The 20,225-nt window shown below is 46.8% G+C and overlaps 1 protein-coding gene across 2 annotated transcripts; it reads right to left on the bottom strand.

The window, feature by feature from the left end:
* Positions 1 to 888: 888 nt before the first annotated feature.
* On the bottom strand, positions 889 to 18,940 carry LOC135394136 (cytosolic non-specific dipeptidase-like). 2 transcript variants are annotated; one of them, XM_064624670.1, is made up of 14 exons: positions 18,823 to 18,940; positions 16,432 to 16,467; positions 16,326 to 16,379; positions 15,149 to 15,272; positions 11,588 to 11,758; positions 9,793 to 9,948; positions 6,853 to 7,010; positions 6,686 to 6,760; positions 5,414 to 5,558; positions 5,185 to 5,284; positions 4,448 to 4,619; positions 3,888 to 3,973; positions 1,038 to 1,204; positions 889 to 968 (listed from the first exon to the last, which is right to left on the bottom strand). In XM_064624670.1, the coding sequence occupies exons 2-14, from the start codon at positions 16,464 to 16,466 to the stop codon at positions 921 to 923; spliced, it is 1,491 nt and encodes a 496-aa protein (XP_064480740.1). In that variant the 5' UTR covers position 16,467; positions 18,823 to 18,940; the 3' UTR covers positions 889 to 920. The 2 variants fall into 2 exon arrangements, with proteins under 2 accessions (XP_064480740.1, XP_064480741.1); XM_064624671.1 differs by lacking the exon at positions 16,432 to 16,467 and having other exon boundaries at positions 18,823 to 18,939.
* Between the last annotated feature and the right edge of the window lie 1,285 nt (positions 18,941 to 20,225).

The following is a 20,225-nucleotide window of genomic DNA, read 5'->3' as shown; positions in this document are numbered from 1 at the left end:
TATTCCATCGACTCCTTTCTCGAAAGGGGATCATAGTAGAGCACCATGGCCTCATCCCCTGTGACAATTGACTTCAATATTTCTTCTTCGTTCTCTTGACAGAGCTCCAAAAACTCTTTGGCACAGACGACGCGCTGTTGCTTTTGAACTGACGAGAGAAGTCGTGGCACCCATCTCGCACTGACCTTTTTCATGTGAAGGCCCTCGCCGATGATGCAAAAAACGGTTGTTTTGGAAAGCCCCAGCCTTTCTGAGATTTCCTTCACCTTCAGACGCTTGTCGCTCAGCACTTCCTCCTCGACAAGAGACAAATTTTCTTGTGTCACCACTTCCACTGGACGACCATCGCGTGGATCATCTTCAATGGACTCTCGCCCCAGTCGAAACTGCTTAGCCCAGTCTTTTACCGTTGTGTACGACGGAGAGGCTTCCCTGTACACGTTGTCCAGTCGCGCTTTAATTTCTTTAGGCGAAAGTCCCTCTTTTGTCAAGAATTTTATCACAGCGCGGTACTCGATTTTTTTCATTTCAACTGAAGAGTGCACCCTGGCTGTTTGAAATGCCGCTCTCCAACCGACAAAAGCATGGAGAGGGTTGAGGGTGGTGCTCCGGCCCTCCAACAGATGGCGCCACGCGTCCTTAATCGCATTTGCAAATTCGCGCGCATTTTCTACCTCGGACCGGAAACTTATGAAACCACCTTCGTACACACATTCATACGACGGGCATTCTTAGGCAATTTGAGGCTTTGTTTGTAATTGTCCCTTCTATGTTGTTCCAGCCTCAGAACATCAGTTCTCTCACGAAAAATGTTTTATATTAGCACCATTTCTATGATTAATAACAAGTGCATGTTATGTGAATTCTAGAAGAAAATAGCGTCAAAAGTTGATCCAATGCCCTTGATGACATGTCGTATTTTATTCCAGCAGGGAGATTTCGTACAAGTATGCCGCAAAGAGCTTCGTCTGCAGGAAAATAAGATTAAACAATAGTCAACTCGTACCCTTACACAGGTTGAAAATGTCAACTCATACCCCTTCAATGTAGTTCCTGCGATCCAACTTTTCACTTTCAGAATGCGGGGCATCGTCGGATGCTCCCATAGGTATGCATATGACTTCTTTGCCCGTCACTTCTTGAATTATAGCTGTCACGGGAACACTGCCGCCTTCACGTATCATGTCAGGATACACGCCGTACACTGGCAAGGCAAACGAAAAACAAATAAGTCGGGGATGCTCCCCAATTTTCGTTTCAAAATAAAAACGAATAATAATAATTTTAAAAAAAAACACCCACACACAAAAGAAAGTGACGAAAACGACCACGATCCCCTTTCGCGAATCTAACCCCATTGTAGCGGGTGACGGACATCTCGGTGCAGGACAATTCGGTGCAGGACATCTCGGTGCGGACATCTCGGTGCAGGGGCATTTCGGTGCAAGACATCTCGGTGCACGGACATCTCGGTGCACGGACATTTCGGTGCACGGACATTTCGGTGCGCGGACACTTCGGTGCACGGACATCTCGGTGCACGGACGTCTCGGTGCACGGACATTTCGGTGCACGGGCAACAGGGAAGAAAAAGACGAAAAGGGTGTTGGGGCTGTGTCATAGCGCTGAAAGTGATGATTTGCGTGGTATCTCTACCAAATAATTATTAGTGCACCGGCAAACATACATTGCAAGCATAAAGACAATTATGCAGCAAGTTTTGCACATTCGTAAAATGTGCAAACGCGGATTCGATATTATGACGTCTAAAAGCTCTAAAACAAAGACGAAGGACGACACACACAGGTACCGCTACCTGTGTATCTCGTCCTTCGTCTTGGTTTTAGAGCTTTTATCCGCCATATCTTAAAAACAGGCCCAACTTGATGTTTTACGTCGATATCCTTGTTCATTTGAATATAGAGGGTGTCTTTAAAAACTGTATTTAAACCGTGTCTTTAAAAACGACAAGATGCTCTGCATGAACAAAAGAGAGAGAGAGACGTTGGAGCGCTCTCTGGTACTATTCGTGTCTTGCGCGTTTTCTTTTTTTTTTCTTGTACCAAAAGTAAAAGTCTACGTGAGGCGCACGTCGCTGGGAAACAATTGGGATGCCCGATTAATTAATAAAGTGCGATTAAAACGTTACTGGAGGTTAGGAACCGCGGCTGGAAATAACACCCAGCAAATTTCATCGCGAAGGGCGCCTCGTTTGTTTTTGTTTTTTAACCCTTGGTGAGTGGTGCTCGGTTCCCCCAATTTAAACTCCCCCGTCCCGATTCCTCCGCCACGAAACAACCGGCTCATCTCCACCGCCCCGATGCACCCGTTGTATTTCCCCCGCCTTAGTGCAGTGACCCGCAAAGGTCACAAAAGAAGAATGTCTTGGAAGTCTAAACACTTTTTCATCTCTTATTTTTAAATAGCGAGGCTAAAGCGTATCATGTCTATATGCCGCAAAAATGCAGAATTTTGTTGTGGAACTCAATCACTGCGTTAGTGCTTGTTTTGATATGAACGCCGCTATTGGGGTAGGGTTACCACACGGCGGCGGTGAAACACTCCACGTGGACAGCCGGCACCGGGATTCGAACCCGGGTACCTCCCTCACGTCGAGACTGGGAGGTACCCGGGTTCGAATCCCGGTGCCGGCTGTGCTGTCTGGGGTTTTTCCTGGGTTTTCCTCAGACGCTTTCAGACATATGTCGGCACAGTTCCCTTAGAAGTCGGCCCAGGACGCACATCACACCCCCAGGGCGTGAGTCGTGACGTTGCCCACATACCTGAGGCCGACAACGGCAAGCCTTATCACCACCACCACCACCACCTCCACGTCATCGTCATCATTTACGTTGTTGTTACAACCTCTTAATTTGCACTTCGTCCCTAAAGCGCACAATTAAAAAGACACATACGAGTCGAAGATCTATGGACTCGTAATTGCGTATAACGGGTTCCGGAAAGAATGTGTCTGCAAAAAGTGTCCCCGGAAGGAAAGTCTCCGGGAAGGATGACCCCGGAGAAAATGTCTCCATAAGGAGGGCTGCGGGTGAACGGTATGAAAAAATGTCCTCGGACCCGAATATAACTAAGTACTGACTACTAAGTACTGACTGCCGGTAATGAGATGAAGTACCTTTTCGGACTATGTGACCTTTGTTTTTAATAATTTATTTATTATTTACAAACCCAAAAGACCACGAAGGCCATTACATGAGTGAAAAAGAGAAGCAATACAACACAATGTCAATGGTTATCTGAGATTATTAATCGTTTTTCATTAATTTGGTAAGATTCTTCAATTTTTTGCGAATACGATGGAAATCCGCTGTTGGGTCTGCACTAAACATGTGGCGCTGTAACGACGTGAAACGACGACTAAACATGTGACGCATACACCGAGATGTCCGCGCACCGAAATGTCCGTGCAGCGGGATGTCCGCGAACCGAGATATCCGTGCACCGAAATATCCGCGCACCGAAATGTCCGCGCACCGAGATGTCCGCGCACCGAGATGTCCGTGCACCGAGATGTCCGTGCACCGAGATGTCCGTGCACCGAGATGTCCGCACCGAATTGTCCCACACCGAATTGTCCCACACCGAATTGTCCTGCACCGAGATGTCCTAGACCCCATTGTAGCGAAGTCGTGAACTAACCCGTTATCTCCCGATTTCGTTATAACATCCACAATATCACAAAAGAAAACAACATTGCACAGAAGCCCAAAGCCAAGATGCAGGGACCTGAAGTCGTAGAATGCGAAAATGAGGCAATATTTCGTCCATGCAACAACAATCACGAGTGATTATTCTAGCGGTGGGTGTGAAAGCGGGGCTATACGTCTCATAATATTGGTTAAATCAATCCGACATTAGTGGCATACCGAGCTTCGTAGCAGCGGCTGCAGCCTGGAAATGTTTGCTGAATGGATCGCCTACCCAGTACCTTCCGCAGGATATCATAGATGCCCTGTGGAGAGAATTAGGAATGGTATTAGAACGAACACGTCTCTTGGCTTAGTACAAGGTTAACTTTAACAGTTTGCGTTAGCCTTCTCACAGCTTGCGCACTTGGGGTTCGCAGAACCAGGGACTTTCCCAAAACGCCCCTTCCTCGCACTCCCCTACTCCCCCCACCCCCTATGCAACACCAGCCAGAAAGGCCGAAACCGCCACAGAAGGAGCAGATTTGGGCACCACTCCCCCCCCCCCCCACACACACAAAAAAAAAAAAAGAAAAAAGATGAAAATCCCGAGAATATCGATATTCTGCGCAGAACAGTGGCGGATCCAGGGTGGCGTTCGCCCCCCCCCCCCCCAACACGTCAGTTTATACATTAGATTTCCCTCTCTCCCCTCCTCAACTACGCGCTCCGAACTTCGGGAGCTGGATCCGCCCCTGCCGCAGACATCTTTCACCCGCCCGCTTTCACATCATACTTACTTCATGACGTTGAAACTTTTGCGATGCTTCCAGAGGGTATCCAGATAGTCCATGACCGCCTTCTCAACCTTTTTGGGTTCCTGATTAGGAACAGTGCGGATGGAGAATTTTCCCGATACCCAACCGGGGATTACAGCCTTGGCCCCAGAGCCATCGAAGGCGCCCTCAACACCTGCACATCATCAACAACAACTACAACAATGATTGGGCAGTTTCATCGCCAGGGGCGATAACCTTACCCCACTGCTGCCGATAATCAAGAACCATAACGGTCAGTCATAGGTTTATTCAGCTGAGAACTGCAATTCATTAATTTAAAAGAGTTGGTATACTTCGCCCTGAGTCAGTACCCCGATAAATTTAAAAGATTGCTATTCGTATGCATTATTTATATTTAAATATATATCGGTTCTCGCAAGCAGGCCTCAAATGGTTTTGCTCAAGAACGTTTTTTACAGCAGAGCATGTAGCGTACCCGAAAAAGATCGGCACAGCGAATACCGAAACCCATCCGGTTGTTACACTACATAGGTGTGCTGACGAGAATGAATAAGGATAGTATCCCTAACATCCTCTGGAATAGCCCTTTGATGTCAGAACTCGGTGTGGAAGTGTTCCAGTGTTTGTATATCCCATAATCTACGACGCGTAGGAAAATCATTATTTTTCCGTGGAACACGACGCGGGTAATATATTAAATAATAAATGAAAGCGGCACAGCCCCTTGGCATTCTTACCGTGAATTGACAAAGAAGGGAAACGCCACATTGCCATGAGTAGGTCTCCCTTGTCACCGTGAGCTAGCTTAGAGCAGCCAAGCTCCTGTCTGAAGACTTCCTATAGAAAGACATTTTTATCACCGAGGTTTCTTTTCCGTGCCATCGCCATAAAGGCTAGCTCGTGATTTTCTATAGATTTTTAATTTATACGTTGGGGAAGAACTTCTGTTGCCCAGGCACCAAATACCATGTCGAAGTCGAGGTCATTGTAAAGTGCACGCTCTTTGTCCGTGACTGGGGCTACATTGTCCATGATTCCAGGAACAAGTATCTGTCCACAAGGGCCTGTTAAGTTGTTGAGGATGTACAGCAGGTCTGCAAGAGCCTCGGGCCTGGAAAATGGAGAATACTAAAATTATTCGGCACAAAATGCAAGGTCTCCGCAACACCTTCTTCACATCGTACGTGTCTTTCCGAACGTTTGCAAGACATTTTGCTCGGCGGGCCGACTTCGTAGGAGACTGTGCCAGCTCCCCGTTAGCACTGGCGCAGGATCTACATCGCGCCCAATAACCCTCTACCCGAGAAACGTCATCATGACATTGGTAGACAGACTGAAACCGAAACAAATCGGAAGGGGAGGGCTGGGTTCCGCAAATGGGCACTTGTTCGCTGCCTCCTATTGAAAGAAAAGTAGTGGTAGGACCGAAGGTCGCGTCCCTTTCACGGACAATCGTAGTCCCCCCCAAGACCGTGGCTTTCGGGCCGACCTTGTTCGCCCATAGCTTCGAGCGTCGTTCAACGCTACCAAATAGACCTCTCCATGTGTGTAAACAAATGACGTCATAGTGTTCGACAGCGCCACCAATTTGGTAGAGTTGAGCTATCCTGGAAACTAGGGGCGAACGAGGTCGCGGACCCTTCGGTCCTACTTTTCTTTCAATAGGAGGCAGCGAGCAAGTCCCCATATGTTGGACCCAGCCCTCCCCTTCCGATTTGTTTCGGGTTCAGTCTGTCTACCAACGTCATGATGACGTTTCTCGGCTAGAGGTTTATTGGTGGCGCTGTCGAATACTATGACGTCATTTGTTTACAAACGGGGAGAGGTCTATTGTGATCCGGATCACACACCTGCAGGAGGACTGGCGCAGGCGCAGTGGCTTCCTTTCCCTTTCAGCCTGCAGTACGTATGGCGTCAGGTGAAAACCTGGGTCCTTAATGTCAAGTGCCGATCCATACTATGTGTGGCAGTGCGAACGGAGTATTATAACATATAGTTACTATCCATGCCTGCCCAAGGCTGTGAAGTGGTAGGTGTGCTATCTGAGGTTTTCCTTTGATCTTCCGTCGGACTTTTTGCGGACGGATGTTGGTACGGTTCCCGCCCCCGTCTTTCCTGCTATGTCCTGTCTTCGTTTGCTCCCGCCTGTGTACCTCTCAAAGCTACAGCTGCTTCGCGGCGCTAATACGTAAAAAAAAAAGAAGTAAAAAAAGAAGAACTTGTTCGTGTTGCACTCACACCGCTCCACTCGGAACACCAGAATGCAGATCCCTGTCTGTGTTATGGACTTGAACGTCGAAATAACAAAGACCTCTGAGGGGAAAAATAAAAAGCACTTGAGCATACCTGTCAACGTGCAACAGTAGACAGAAAATGTAACCTATGGAAGTTTTAGGAGGTCCCACCTGAGACCGTAGATGAGGCAGGGTTTCTCAGGTCCCAGCCAGTTGTTGTCCGAAACACAGGCATAGTCTACATCTTTCAAGAAGTCTGTGTTTTTCATGGACAGCAGAAGGTCTTCTAGTCCTTCTGAGCCGGACTCCTCCATGCCTTCGATCACAAACTACATCGGAGAGAGGAGAACTGAACGAGGGGGAAAGAAAGCACATCCTTATAGACAGGGTGAAAAGAGACCATTTACTCGCGCAATTAACGCGTCTTGCAGTACAGGGGTCTCTTCTTTCCCCGCGCTCTAAAACAGCACGGCTGTCCGTAGCGCACGGTGCCAACCACCTAGAACAGTGTTTCTCAAACTTTTCCAGTACGTGACCCCTTTTAGTGGCACCAAACCTACCTAATGGCGCTGATACATTTACATTTACATACAGAGCTACCAAAATGCTTGTTAATGTTTTTTAACAAGGTTTGATTTAATCGTGTATTTTAATTAGAAGGATGTATTTGCTTTCTTGATACAAGCGAATCAATACGTGGGTCTGTGGGGCTCAAGGCACATCACATGCCTGCTTCAGCATCCAACCTGTTTCTGGGGTTTCATTTGATGAATAGGAGAGTCGAGAAACCACTTTCACAGAGATAAGTTGATGAGAAAGGAAGGATAATTTTCAGGGTGAATTTGCTGGTCTTGAGGCAATCGGAAAGCATTCGGCCCAGCGATATGAGTTGCTGAACTGTTGTTATTCCTAGAACTCCTCTTTGGCTGCGGTGTTGTTGATGAGTTCCAAGAAGTACCCTTGCATGTCATCAGGAAGATGGTAAACAGTGCATCGGCCTCCATATATATGTATATGCTTATATGACTCTTAAAGAAAACGGCGTTGAAAGAGTATGGGCACCGAGACTGAAAATTCATCTCTGTTGCGGCGAGCAGAATGCACATATAGTTGGACCCTCCATGACCCCCACCAGCTCCGGTGGCGCAGCGGTAACGCGTGCGCTTGGAGACTGGGAGGTCCGCGGTTCGAATCCGCGGGCCGGCTGTGCCGTCTGGGGTTTTTCCTGGGTTTCCCTCAGATGTGTAATAGGCGTATGCCGGCACAGTTCCCCTGAAGTCGGCCCATGGACGCAGCTATCCTCCCCCCGAGCGGATTCCGCTCGGTCTTCCACTTCACCCTTTCCTCTCCTCCTCTCCACCACCTTTCCCTTCCCGAGAAACATGCCGCCTAATCAGGCAGGCAGACCTCTCGGGTTCCTCCCAACGACACTCCTCCTCCTCCCTCCTCCTCCATGACCCCCAGGAAAAGGCTCATGACCCATTTTGGGGTCTTGTCCCACAGTTTGAGAAACGCTGACCTAGAAGGAGCACTGAAAGTCGCCTCCATAAATTTTTCCCTTTTGGCTGGGACATGCAACATAGCATGCGCTCTTGCGCAAGAGAAATGATCGTAGCCGACGTCTACTGCGTGAATGAGGAATTTGATCTGCACGGCGCTCAGAAACCCCTCAACAACAGCCACTGTATACCTATAAACTATATGAGAGAGCCGTGGGAAATGCGCTATGCTGTCTTTTCGACGTTTTCGGTTCTTATTTTTAGGCGGATTCGGCGTATTTTTTTTAGGTGTTTATTGATTTTCACGAAATCGGCGTTTTTCGATGTTTTGGCGTGTACATGGTTCATCCGACAGTTATCGGCGAATAGAAATCCGCTGCGATTAATAGAAAGCCGTAAAACGCTGCGGTGGCGTTTTACGGCTAACGAAAAAGTAAAAGGGCATTTTTCACAGCCATCGTATTTCTGTATGGCTTTCTGATCAGCATCAACAACTTGCTGGGCGTGTGCAGTAATTTATCTTTGTCATCGATCCTGGAATGTCCATCTGTATTCTGTGTTTCGATTAAAAAAGGATAAGGGAAAATTTATACGGCGTATGTTTTTCGGTGTTTTTCGATTACAACCGAAAACGCAGAACCCTACATAGGAAGGTGGTCTACGTTGAAGACAGTTTAACTGTTTTATTAATAGCAATCAGAATAATCGCCTAAATTGTACCATAATTCGTTAACTGAATCCCCAAACCTTTGAGAAATGATCCATAAATTACTGTGGTGCTAAACCAGATATTTATTTCGTACGAGCCAAAACCTCCTCAACTTACCCCACCCTATGGGTAAGTTGAGGACATCAAAAAATTAATGCCCGGTTTAAATTTTGTCTTTTACTTGGGCCAGTCGAAACGGTCAGCCACGAGTAGTGCATATGGAAACACAGGGCAGGGAAACACAGCATCATAACGGTGAGGTCATATTTTATTGACCGAGGAGCGGAAATGAGCAAATTCAAAGTCAATGCTCGCGAAAGTTACAGATGGGACAAAAAAGGGCTCGTCTTACCTCGACCACATCTGCAAAACAGCGTCTCACGTCTTTCTAAAAAGCCACGTGCAGAACGTCAACACGTTACTTCAAAGCCCAGACGACTGTGCTCACCCTGGTGTCACAGACGAGAAAAAATATTGCTAAGAAAATGCCACGCGAAAAACCTAAACTGTCCTCATCTTGCCCCCGTCTTCAAGTAGCCCCACTTTAGCCTATAGGTAGTATAATGAACCAATTACGTCACGCCAGGAGATCGCGGGCCGCGAGCCTGCACGGTCACAGCTCATGACTGCTCTTTTAAGGAGTTTTTCTAGATTAAATTGCCTGATGGATGAAGCAGGGTTGCGAGCAATCATTTCAACTTCCAGCGCAAACGTTTTCACTCCGCCCCCCCCCCCCCCCTCACACACACACACATGGCATTACGTTATTGGGAACTACACTGTTCGTTAATTATGCGGGTAACTACAGAGATTCAGACTGCTATGGCACATCACATCGTGCTCTCGATCCCATTTTGTGTGTCATCTGAATTATGTACTTAGATGCAACAGCTGGGCACGGACCTTTAGGTTAACGGGTAGAGGAACGTCGGCCTCTCTGTGAGCTTGAACAACGTTTAGCCATCCCAGAACTGGGCCCTTATCGTCCGACGATCCTCTGCCATACAGTTTTTCATCTTTCTCCACTAGCTCAAAAGGATCTGTGTTCCATCCGTCCTCCTGGGGAAATAGTTTCAATGAAAGCTCAGAAATGAACAATCCAATGAAACAATCAATGAAACAATGAATCAATCAATAAATAATACAATGAAACAATCAGAGCAGCCTTTCGAATAAAAGCCGATTCCACCGGACACATAGCCCTCGAAGACGGTCTCTCTCAGTGTCGTTGCCGCTTGAGAAAAGTTGACTCTCCCGGATGCTGTCACTGCGGTGCTCTGTAGAGGCTTCTGGGTTTTGGGATCTGGAGCACATTCTTCTTCATTGCCCACACTACCAACCTTCCCGAACCGCACTTTCCGGGTCTCTTAGTCAGCTGGACTCTCGCCCCTTCTCCCCATCAAAATTCCTTGGTACCTGTGGCTCAGACTTGTACGTATTTGGAGTATTGTATTTAAAATACTGTATTTTAAATACAATTTGCAGTATTTTGGTACTCTACTCAATACTCTAATTACATATTTTGGATCTCCCTCTCAGACTTTCTGTGTCTCGTCTTTTCATTATCTTGCTTGTTCAGTGGAAATTTCCTGAGTCCCTTGGACTTGACCCGGACATTGGCCCTTCTTGGAAGTCCCCATTTAGAGATCTTGCCCCGTATGTACTAATCCTTGGCCAGTCCACGACCTACTTAATAAGAGTAGTACTCTAAGTACTCTCTTATTACGTAGGTCGTGGGCCAGTCAGGGTTCTATTATGTGTGCCACGGTGATGCCGAATTCTGACCTCGCCGAGCAGGGACATGCTAGAAGTTTGCTTTGTTCTGGATCACATATACTTAGTGGAGTTATGTGGTATCTCTTTGTCATCTTTTGGGGACTTGTGTTTAGATGACTCCTATCACACAGCGGCGGTCAGCGTAGTGCGAGGGGTTTAGGTGATTCATGTCACGTAGCGGCGACTTGCCGCATTGACCACTGACTGGTAACTTTTTGCGTTCAAGGATAAATAGTATCTTAATTGTATTTCAAATACTTTTTGAAGTATTTTGTACTCTATCTTAATTACATTAATTTTCATGTATTTATACTCTATCTTAATTACATTCTAACGTTAGTATTTATTATCTTATCTTAAATACATTTTTGAGTATCTTGTACATGTCTGCTGTGGCTGAATCCAGCCGACCAACGCTCTGCGCTCAAGGCTCTCTTGACCTTTCTGGACACAATCGGACTTCGACCCTGATTGTGAAGGGGCTCATTATTTCATTCTCATTCATCACCACCAGCAAAGGGGTAGAGCATCGCCTCTGGTTTTGGTCGGATTAAATTGTCCAATGAGCTTCCAACATGCAGCGCAAAAGAAGAAGAAAAAAGAATAGAGAAGAAAGCCCAAAAAATGATGCAGCACTTTCTGTAACAGCCGTTCGTCTGATACGTTCCCAATAAGCTCTACAATAGCTGTACAAAACACGAATTGCAGAACTGAATCTATATGCATGAAAACATGTACGCGTTTCCCCAATGGTCGTATTAATATGGATGCAGTTTTACGTGCTATAAACCGATATCACTCGAATGCACAAGTATACGTATAACGCACCGCTTCAATTTGAACTTACGAATTAAAAAAAAATTCCTCGAATTTATGAAAGGCGTCGAACATAAAAAAAAACTTGACTATGTGGCGTGCTCACTTTGAATGCTGGCTGAACATCGAGATGACCGTATACCAGGACAGTCTTCTTCGTGGGGTCTGACCCCAGACAACCAATCAGAACAGGCGGTAGAGGTATAGCTGAGCCGTCGGGGAGGCTTTGCGAACCAACGGCTTTGAGCTCACACACGACGTCTTCTGCTTCCAGTTTCTGGTGGGAGTGGGGATTTAAAAATCAGAAAAATTGGTAAAAACTACAGGAAGAGAAAGTGAACATATTTAAAGGTGTGTTTGGTTGGGGGGATAACAGACAGACAGATAACACCAACCAAAAACTACGAAACGGGCGGTTTACCGACGTTTCGCAGCTAACCTGGCTCCTTCTCCAGGGGTTAATCAATAGTGCAGGAGCACGGGATCACTTGGGGGCGTTGTTTGTGGGTGACGTGTCGAAGGCGGTTGACATAAGCCGTAGGTAAGGTCCTCGTTGAGCGGTTGAGGTTTTCGTGTGTTAGCTGGATATGCCATGATTCGAAGAACAGCCCTATGCTACGTTCGCTACGTATGCTACGTTCGCACTACGTCAGTAAACGCCGCGAATGTCGCGAACGACGGAGATGCCGGTGAACTTGTCACGTTCACACAGCAATCCGTGAATCCCGCGGACGTCGCGAAGGTGCCGAAAGCCGCAGCGCGAGAGTAGAGCTTGCTTCTACTTTTGACGGGAGTACCGGGAAAGACGTGAGTCTGGACCAATCAGCGCGCTCCGCGAAGGAGAATGCTGGGACGGGAGAACAGCGACGTGGACAACAAACATAAAGGATGCTTAACCTGGTCTATATAATCAAGGCACTGAGGTAGCGCTAAATGTTGTACGACAGCAAACGCAGGAGAATCAGAAACGTAGATGTGCAGATCGCATCATAGCAGCTACTGAGAGGAGACCAGGTAAGTGGACTGTGTTGAGACATGTGTAGATGCGCGTAGTCCGATGCTCACAGCAGGCGTCGCTTTTCAGGTTGCTGTATAAAACGCAATAAATACGTGTTTTTCAATTGTTATCTTGGTTTATCACAACGACATTATACGTATTACACGTTGACAGTTCGAAGAATGAAACGGGCCAGTTTTTGAAGTGGAGTAGGGTAATGTGGTGCCGGCATTCCCGCCGTTCGGAGCACAGTGTGAACCAGAGCGGTGAACCAGTTCCCCGCCTTCGCGGCTTTCGACGATGCTGTGTGAACGTAGCATAACACCCGGAATCCTCAACCGCTCGCCTCCAAGTGATCCCGAATTCGACACTAACGGTATATAAGAAGCTGCTCCTGCACCATTCGGATTTACTTCAAATCCGCAGCTTGCAGAAGGCGCTAAATCAAATCCTGCACCATTGATTCACCCCTGAAGAATGAGCCAGGTTGGCTCCGAAACGTCGGGAAACCTGTTTCGTGGTTTTTGGTTGGTGCTATCTGTCTGTCTACAGGAAGAGAAGCACGAAGAAAGAAAATTGTAGGACTATTAATGTAATTTGTGTGGCGGCAAGGCGTTATCATTAGACGTATTTTCTTATGCATTTCTTTTCTTTTTTGCGTTTTCCACCCCTATCCACCCCTAACAACTGACCGCTCGTAGAAGGGACCAGGGGCCCTATTCCGAGCTACCGATTGCGCGTGACCGACACTGTCGGTAGGCGAGGATCGCCTGCTCTCGACCGACCTCGCGGGAACGACCCGTGCAACTTTTGATATTCCGACGGCGCATCTAACGATAGCGTGCTTGAATCACGAGGTGCACTGCACGAGCAAGCGAGTTGTTTGCAACCGATGGCACGTGATGCGTGATGTCACGTATCGACGGCACCGAGCATTTGGTATTTCCTTGCCTTCTAAACGTGTCGCTGGTGAACGACGCTGTCGACTGAGTGTCGGTGCACGAGCGGTTTCTCGGACCCAGTCGTTTGGCCTGTCGATTAGCCGAGAGCATTCAACTGAGATGGCTAAAAGTTACTTGGCGTGGCTGCTATCGAGGCCAACGCGGTCGGAACCTATGTAAACGTCGACCTGCCTCCATCGCTCTCTGAGGCAGAAGCGGCCTCGGCCGGTGCCATATAAATGACCGTTGATGCGGACTCCGAGGCCGGCGGTGCCCGTATCCAGAGTCTCCTGCATCCCGGTCGTTGCCACTTGCCCTATCACAGAGGCGAGCCGCTCCTCCAGCTCAGAAAGCGATTCTTTCGGTGGTGGACCTTCTCCCTCCCCCGCGTATGGTGTGAGATGCGAGCTGCGTTGGCTTTGGTGGCGCTTTCCCAGTCGGCCCACGTCTAAAAGTTCCCATTGAACACAACTTCAATCAAGAAGTGGGATATTGCAACAAAAACAACATATATATTCAGATGAAGCAGGGGGGCGGTTTTCCACTCTATGAGTGGAACGCTACCCCCATAGCTAGGGGTTCTAATATGAGTGGTGACAATGATGAGTGATGATGATGAAAGATGACGGGAATGATCGGAGCGGCGATGGCGATGATGAACTTGCGATGATGAAAACTTGCTAGAGCGGGATGCCGCTATAGGATGTAGCAAAAAAAAAAAAAAAAGAAAAAAAAGAAAAAACATTACACGCGTTGGGGTCAGAACCAGGCGGCAGTCGTCTTCTGGTGGTTCGTGTTGAAAGTTGCTCTTTTTCACGTTCCCTTCTGCTGAGCTCTCCCCGCTGAACAAGCGTGCGCATCAGTCAAACGACAGGATCGTTCACACGCGGCTCGTCTGGAAGCACAGGAATACCAAATTCTCGGCGCTGTCGTTCGATGACATCATACACCACGTGCCGTCGCTTGCAAACGACTCGATTGCGCGAGCGAGGCACCTCGGAATAAGGCCCCAGGAGCGAACGCCAACTACACGCTGCGAATTTTGGCCTCACCCCGCCAACCTCTCGAGTTCCTCCCAGTGACACCCTTTCCACTCCTCTGTACACAGACGGACGACACTGGGTTTTCATTCGCGCGAACGTTCTAATGCTTACGCATGAAGAAATGGCCGAGGGATGAGTAACATACGGATACAGATAGCGCTCGAGTGGATGCAGGCCGGTCGTGAGTGTCAACATATAGAGGATCGGTAGCCGATCGGATGCGGATAATCCGCTCGAATATATCGAGCCAGCCACGATTTTGTGCGCACTGCGCATGGAGGTTGCTGCGAAGTTTGTAGCAATACAAACATAGGTGTAAAATAGGATGGCATCTCTGCAATAACAAGCTACGCGGCAGCATCCTACCATCTGTGCATTCCATCATTTACTTTCGGGGACGATGCGGCTCGCGCTGATCGGATACGAAAGTGAGTCAGCAGATGCGGATGCGAATTGTGTGCATGCGCGAATGGGAGTGACAATAATCTTATCCGCGCAAGGCCTTATTAGTAAGAAGAAGCCTACTGCAGTCAGGTGGCCAATATACGTAATAGTTCGTGCAGTGCACCCTACCGCAGCCCACAGAAACTAATGCAAGATGACGGGTTTGTTTTTCAACCAGAAAGTGCGAAAGGTCAGGTCCGGTCCCGTGAAAATGGTTGGTCATGAGAACGAAACATACTTACATTTTTCATCCAGCTCATAATATCAATTATGTCATCCCTTGCTTCGGGCCATAACGACACACTCTTAATCGCTACGGCTTCACGAAGAGTTGCCACAAAACGCTCCTGCTCCTTGTCTATGACACTGTAAAAATATAATTATTGGCTAATTATCAGTCTATAACGGCATATATTTAAGATTTAGAATTGTCTCGCTTCTCGGTTAAAAGTCTGGCGCCATAATTCTAGTCACTATAACAAAATCGGCTACTTCGGGATTACGAACTTTGCGTCATTCTGAGAATCCCATACAACTAAACAGGAAGATTCCATTCATTTCAATTCTTATTTTCATAGTGCCCATGAACTAGTAAGATAAGTGGTCGAGGCATCAAGAAGATTCATTCAAATAATTCATTCATTGATTTGGTTCAGCTGATTGTTTGGGGAAATTGTGTTTCCATAAAATTTGTTCTGAATATCACGAGATGTCCTGAAAATATTCTACATATGTATCAGAATCTGAGTTTTAGAACTACGGCCCATAAGTGTTTGCAAGTATATGATACTGGATGTTTTAAACGCGGTTATATCGCCATTATAAAATACGTATATTTTGTTTATGTAGTGAAATTTTCTCGCGTTAAAAAGCGGTGGGGTGTGGAGCTGATGGAGTCCCTCACCACACCACCTCCTGTATACAGAGGCATCCCCATCCCCACCCAATTTCGTTGTGCGTCCCATTGAAATTTGCTGTTTCGTGGGGGGGGGGGGGGGGGGAACGAAGAAAATAAAATAAGAAAGTCAAATACATAGTTCACCTCGAAACCCGATTATGCTATTTCCTCCACAGCCTGGCAAAAATTAGAGTACTAAATATAACAGATCGAGTAAAGAGTCCTAACCAACATACCTTTATAAGAGGTCGACCAAGTAACAGACCTTACATGTAAATCTGTTATTACCAAGTAAAAAGTACTCTTCCCTGCGACAAAGTGCAGCACTGCATGTCGCCACACGGATATCCTGACACTCCTTACTTGTAAATCTACTCCAATTACTACTATACAAAAAATAAAAAGTACGAAAAATGAGGGAAACAAAGCAGGGCGCTCGAGAATGCGACGTTTACGCTCATAGTTGTCTCGCGGCGCAAAAATTCCGAATTATTAGGAGACTAGATTTTTGTGAAACGTACCTGAACACCCTCCGTAAAGCGTCCGGCACTTCCGAAGGAGGCATGTCGACGTGACTGAAAAAAAATTTAAGAAAGATAGAAAGAACAAGTGCCCGATAGACCTTACTTGATTAGAACGCTTCCAAGAAAGCGTGCAGTCATCCTACAATGAGCAGGATTGGGGCCCGTAATCACTTGTTTGCAGAAAAGATAACAGAGTAGGAGAATTGTCTATCAATAATGCAAAGATAAGATTTTGACCATGCCCGGATGGGAAGCGCGTTAATAAAGCGCTAATAATAAAGGCTGGGCGTAAATCAACTAAAGCTATGGACGTTGTAAAGACGTGGGAAGATGGGCAGAACGAAAGGGTTGGAGAAGGAGGTGGTTAGTAATCCCACATGGAGTTTATCCACCAAGCTATAGCTTGGATCTACGCCATCTTATGTGTTATAGTACTAGTATGCGTCCTAGGCCGATATTCCTTTGAAAAGTCCTCCGGAAAACCCAGGGAAAACCTGGGAGAGCACAATCCGGTGGTAATATTTCCAATCCACAACCAGAAACGCTCTGGGGTACGGCAGGAGTTCAGACGTGGCTGACTTTAGATTTCTTGAATTTGTATCCAGTATAGCAGAAGCTCGTTAAAAGGCGCTGCATATTCGAACAACACAATAAAAATATAGAATCTCCGATGTAGAAGGAATATATCAGAATCAAGACCTAAGAGAACATACATTGTGTTAAAAATTAAAAAAGAAGTAATAAAGCAAAATGGAGACAGGGACAAACTCGCGTCACGTGTTCGGAGTAATTTTAGTAATCTTAGTAATTTTAAGTAATTTTAATAACGAGTAAAGCGATATAAAAGTTTATCCACAAACAAGTTTTCGCTGCAAACAACGTCGAAGAGAAGAGCATAGGAGGCCATCATGGACGTCATGGCAACGTTCATAGGGAGTAATGTCATACGGAATGATGGCCTGTGATGTGATGTTGAAGTCGAATGATGTGTTTTGAGGTTGGTGTCCAACGATAGTTGACGTGATGGGCTGTGAGTAATGTTCACCATTATATGATCAGAGGTGTGTGCGGGTGCGGGCGTTTACCCGCACATACCCGTACTAGCGCATCTTGGGATTTGCGCTCTGCTGGTAACATGTGGGTGTACCCGCAAGGCGTCCACGGATAGTGTAGGTAAACCCGCATTAGATTACCCGCGACCCATTTATTCATTAATTTTGGCATTTTCGCAAGGTTTCACCGGTGATTTGAAATTCGCCGTCCGTGAAAATGCGTTTTCTGATTTGTTTCGCTGTTTTGTTATTTGCGAATAGAAATTCCGTGTCGTTGCAGGATGCGGGTAGTTGCGGGTGTACCCGCACTGCGTCCGTAGGTATATTGCGAGTATGGCCGCATCAGACGCCGGGGGTGGCACATCTGACGGTACGGGTACGAATTTAGTTTCCCGCACACACTTCTAGATATGGTGTTGAGTTATGAAAAGTGACATCCTATCAAAAGGGCTGTGGTACTATAGGGAGTGGGGGAGAGGATGTTTAGTATGCGTCCTCTTCCGACTTTATGGGGAACTGTCCTTCAAGAAATTGAGCTGAAAAACCCATGGAAGTACCTCAGCACACGGTGCGGTGTGTTCTGTAACGAATAAAATGCGCTCCAGGGAAAGATCGACGAGTGCAGGTGACTTATAGAGCGAGGTCTCTGTTCAGTGAACACCTTCTAGTAGTACGGTGAGCTACTTCCCTTCCTCTCCCTGTCTGTAAACAAATGACGTCATAGTGTTCGACAGCGCCACCAATTTGGTAGAGCTGAACTACGCTCGAACCTAGGGGGGGGGGCGAACAAGGTCGCGCCCGAAAGCCACGATCTTGAGGGGATTACGATGGTCCCTGAAAGGAACGCGACCTTCGGCCCTACTCTTCTTTCAATAGGAGGCACTCGTGGAACGCAGCCCTCCCCTTCCGATTTGTTTCGGTTTCAGTCTGTCTACCAACTTCATGATGACGTTTCTCGCGTAGAGGTCTATTGGCGTCACGCACCTGGCCCTGCTGTGGCTGTTGGTGAGTTGGTGATTGACAGATGTGACGTCACCAAAAGACCGAAGAAGAGAAAAGCTGACTCACTGAAAATGTATGGTAGCCGTGCCAGATGTGTGACATTTTTGAAAGCGTATTGAGGCTATAAGAAATCCTCCACTCGTGAAAAGAACGTATCAGAGAACCAGGGAACGTCGTGACGTACCGTGATCCCCGGGCACGTGACAGTTTTCGTAAATTTGATTTCGCAATTATAGCACACCGCAGAGCGAAAATATTTTGTATGGCGGTTCCTGATGGACAGCTTGACAAACGAGCGAATGTTCCCACTGAGCCCAGCCTGCTGGTCACGATCTCAATCACGTCTCAATCGCTAATTAATCAAAAAATTATAAAAGAAAGAGAAAGAGAGGACAAAAAAAAATAAAATAACGGAGCTCCCCAAAATTCGAAATGCTCACCGCCTGTACTGAGGAGAGATTTCAGCCTAGAACGCCCTCGAAGACTGGAGAAGACTGCGGGACAAAGCGGTGGGATACGATACAAGCAAAGGACACAACCAAGATATCTGACGCCGAACTCCATTACGCCCGCGTATCTATGTTATGACTGGCTCAGAGAGATTGCCTTCCAAGAAGGCGCTTCCTCTGATCCTCTTACGTACTGAGAATGTTGAACCTCGTGCGTTGGTAGAGCACGATTCCAGTGATTTATCAAGACCCCTTACACCCCCTAAAATTGTGCAGAATATTTTGTCAAAAGCATGTAAATACACCCGCTTGCAGAGCCGACTTTTCTCGACGTTTAGACAACATAAAAAAAATTTAAAAAACACTGTGCCCGACAGCACCCCACGCAACATATGTTCATTTTGAATAGGTTCAAAGATACAAATAACAAAATACATATAAAGTTTGTGACAAAAGCTACGATGCAAGAGACTGCACTTATTCGGGTAAAAAATTACCACCATTACAATAACTATATGCTGTTTTTTTTTTATTCGACACAGATTTTTTATAAAAAGGCTGTGAGAGCATCTTGGCAGGCGAGTTATGCGGGGACAAGCGGATATCCTGTATGGAATTACTGGACGACTAATAGACCTCTACCCGAAAAACATCATCATGACGTTGGTAGACAAACTGAAACCGAAACAAATCTGAAGGGGAGAGCTTCGCTGCCTCGTCATAATCCCCTCAGGACCGTGGCTTTCGTGCGCGACCTTGTTCGCTCGCCTAGCTCCGAACGTAGTTAAACTCTACCAAATTGGTGGCGCTGTCTAACGCTATGACGTCATTTATTTACAAACAGGCAGACGTCTATTAGCTAAAATTCATGAACTTCTTAATTAGACGTTTTCTGCGAAATGCGAAATAGCAAAATTGGAGCCAGTCATTATTGAAATCCGTCGTCCTTATTAAATACCCAGAGAAGTGAACGTACCTTGAGATATAAATCGCCAAATTTCGCTATGCCAATGAGCCGAAACCACAACTACGCACTTTTCGGGCGCAGAAACGACGCGACCTTCGCCTCATCTGGGTCGGGGAGCGGTCACAGATTAGCGCATACTCCAATCAGCTGCATCGCTCCAAAGCACGTGGATTGCCTGTCGCTCTTTCTGCACTCGAGTAGTGCGTAGTCCTGGTTTCGGCTCATTTGCATAGCGAAATTTAAAGATTTATATCCCAAGGTACGTTCGCTTCTCAGGGTGACAAGGACTACGGATTTGAATAATGACCGGCTCCAATTCTACACTCTCGCATTTCCCAGAAAACATCGAATGAATAAGTTAATTAATGAATTTTAGCTAATTAGTCATCCAGTAATTGTACGCAACTGAAACCGAAACAAATCTGAA

The sequence above is a fragment of the Ornithodoros turicata genome, chromosome 5 (genome assembly GCF_037126465.1).
Source record: "Ornithodoros turicata isolate Travis chromosome 5, ASM3712646v1, whole genome shotgun sequence".
Taxonomy (NCBI): Eukaryota; Metazoa; Arthropoda; class Arachnida; order Ixodida; family Argasidae; genus Ornithodoros; species Ornithodoros turicata.
The sequence above is the reverse complement of the archived record's forward strand: the minus strand, read 5'-3'. Positions and strand labels throughout refer to the sequence as shown.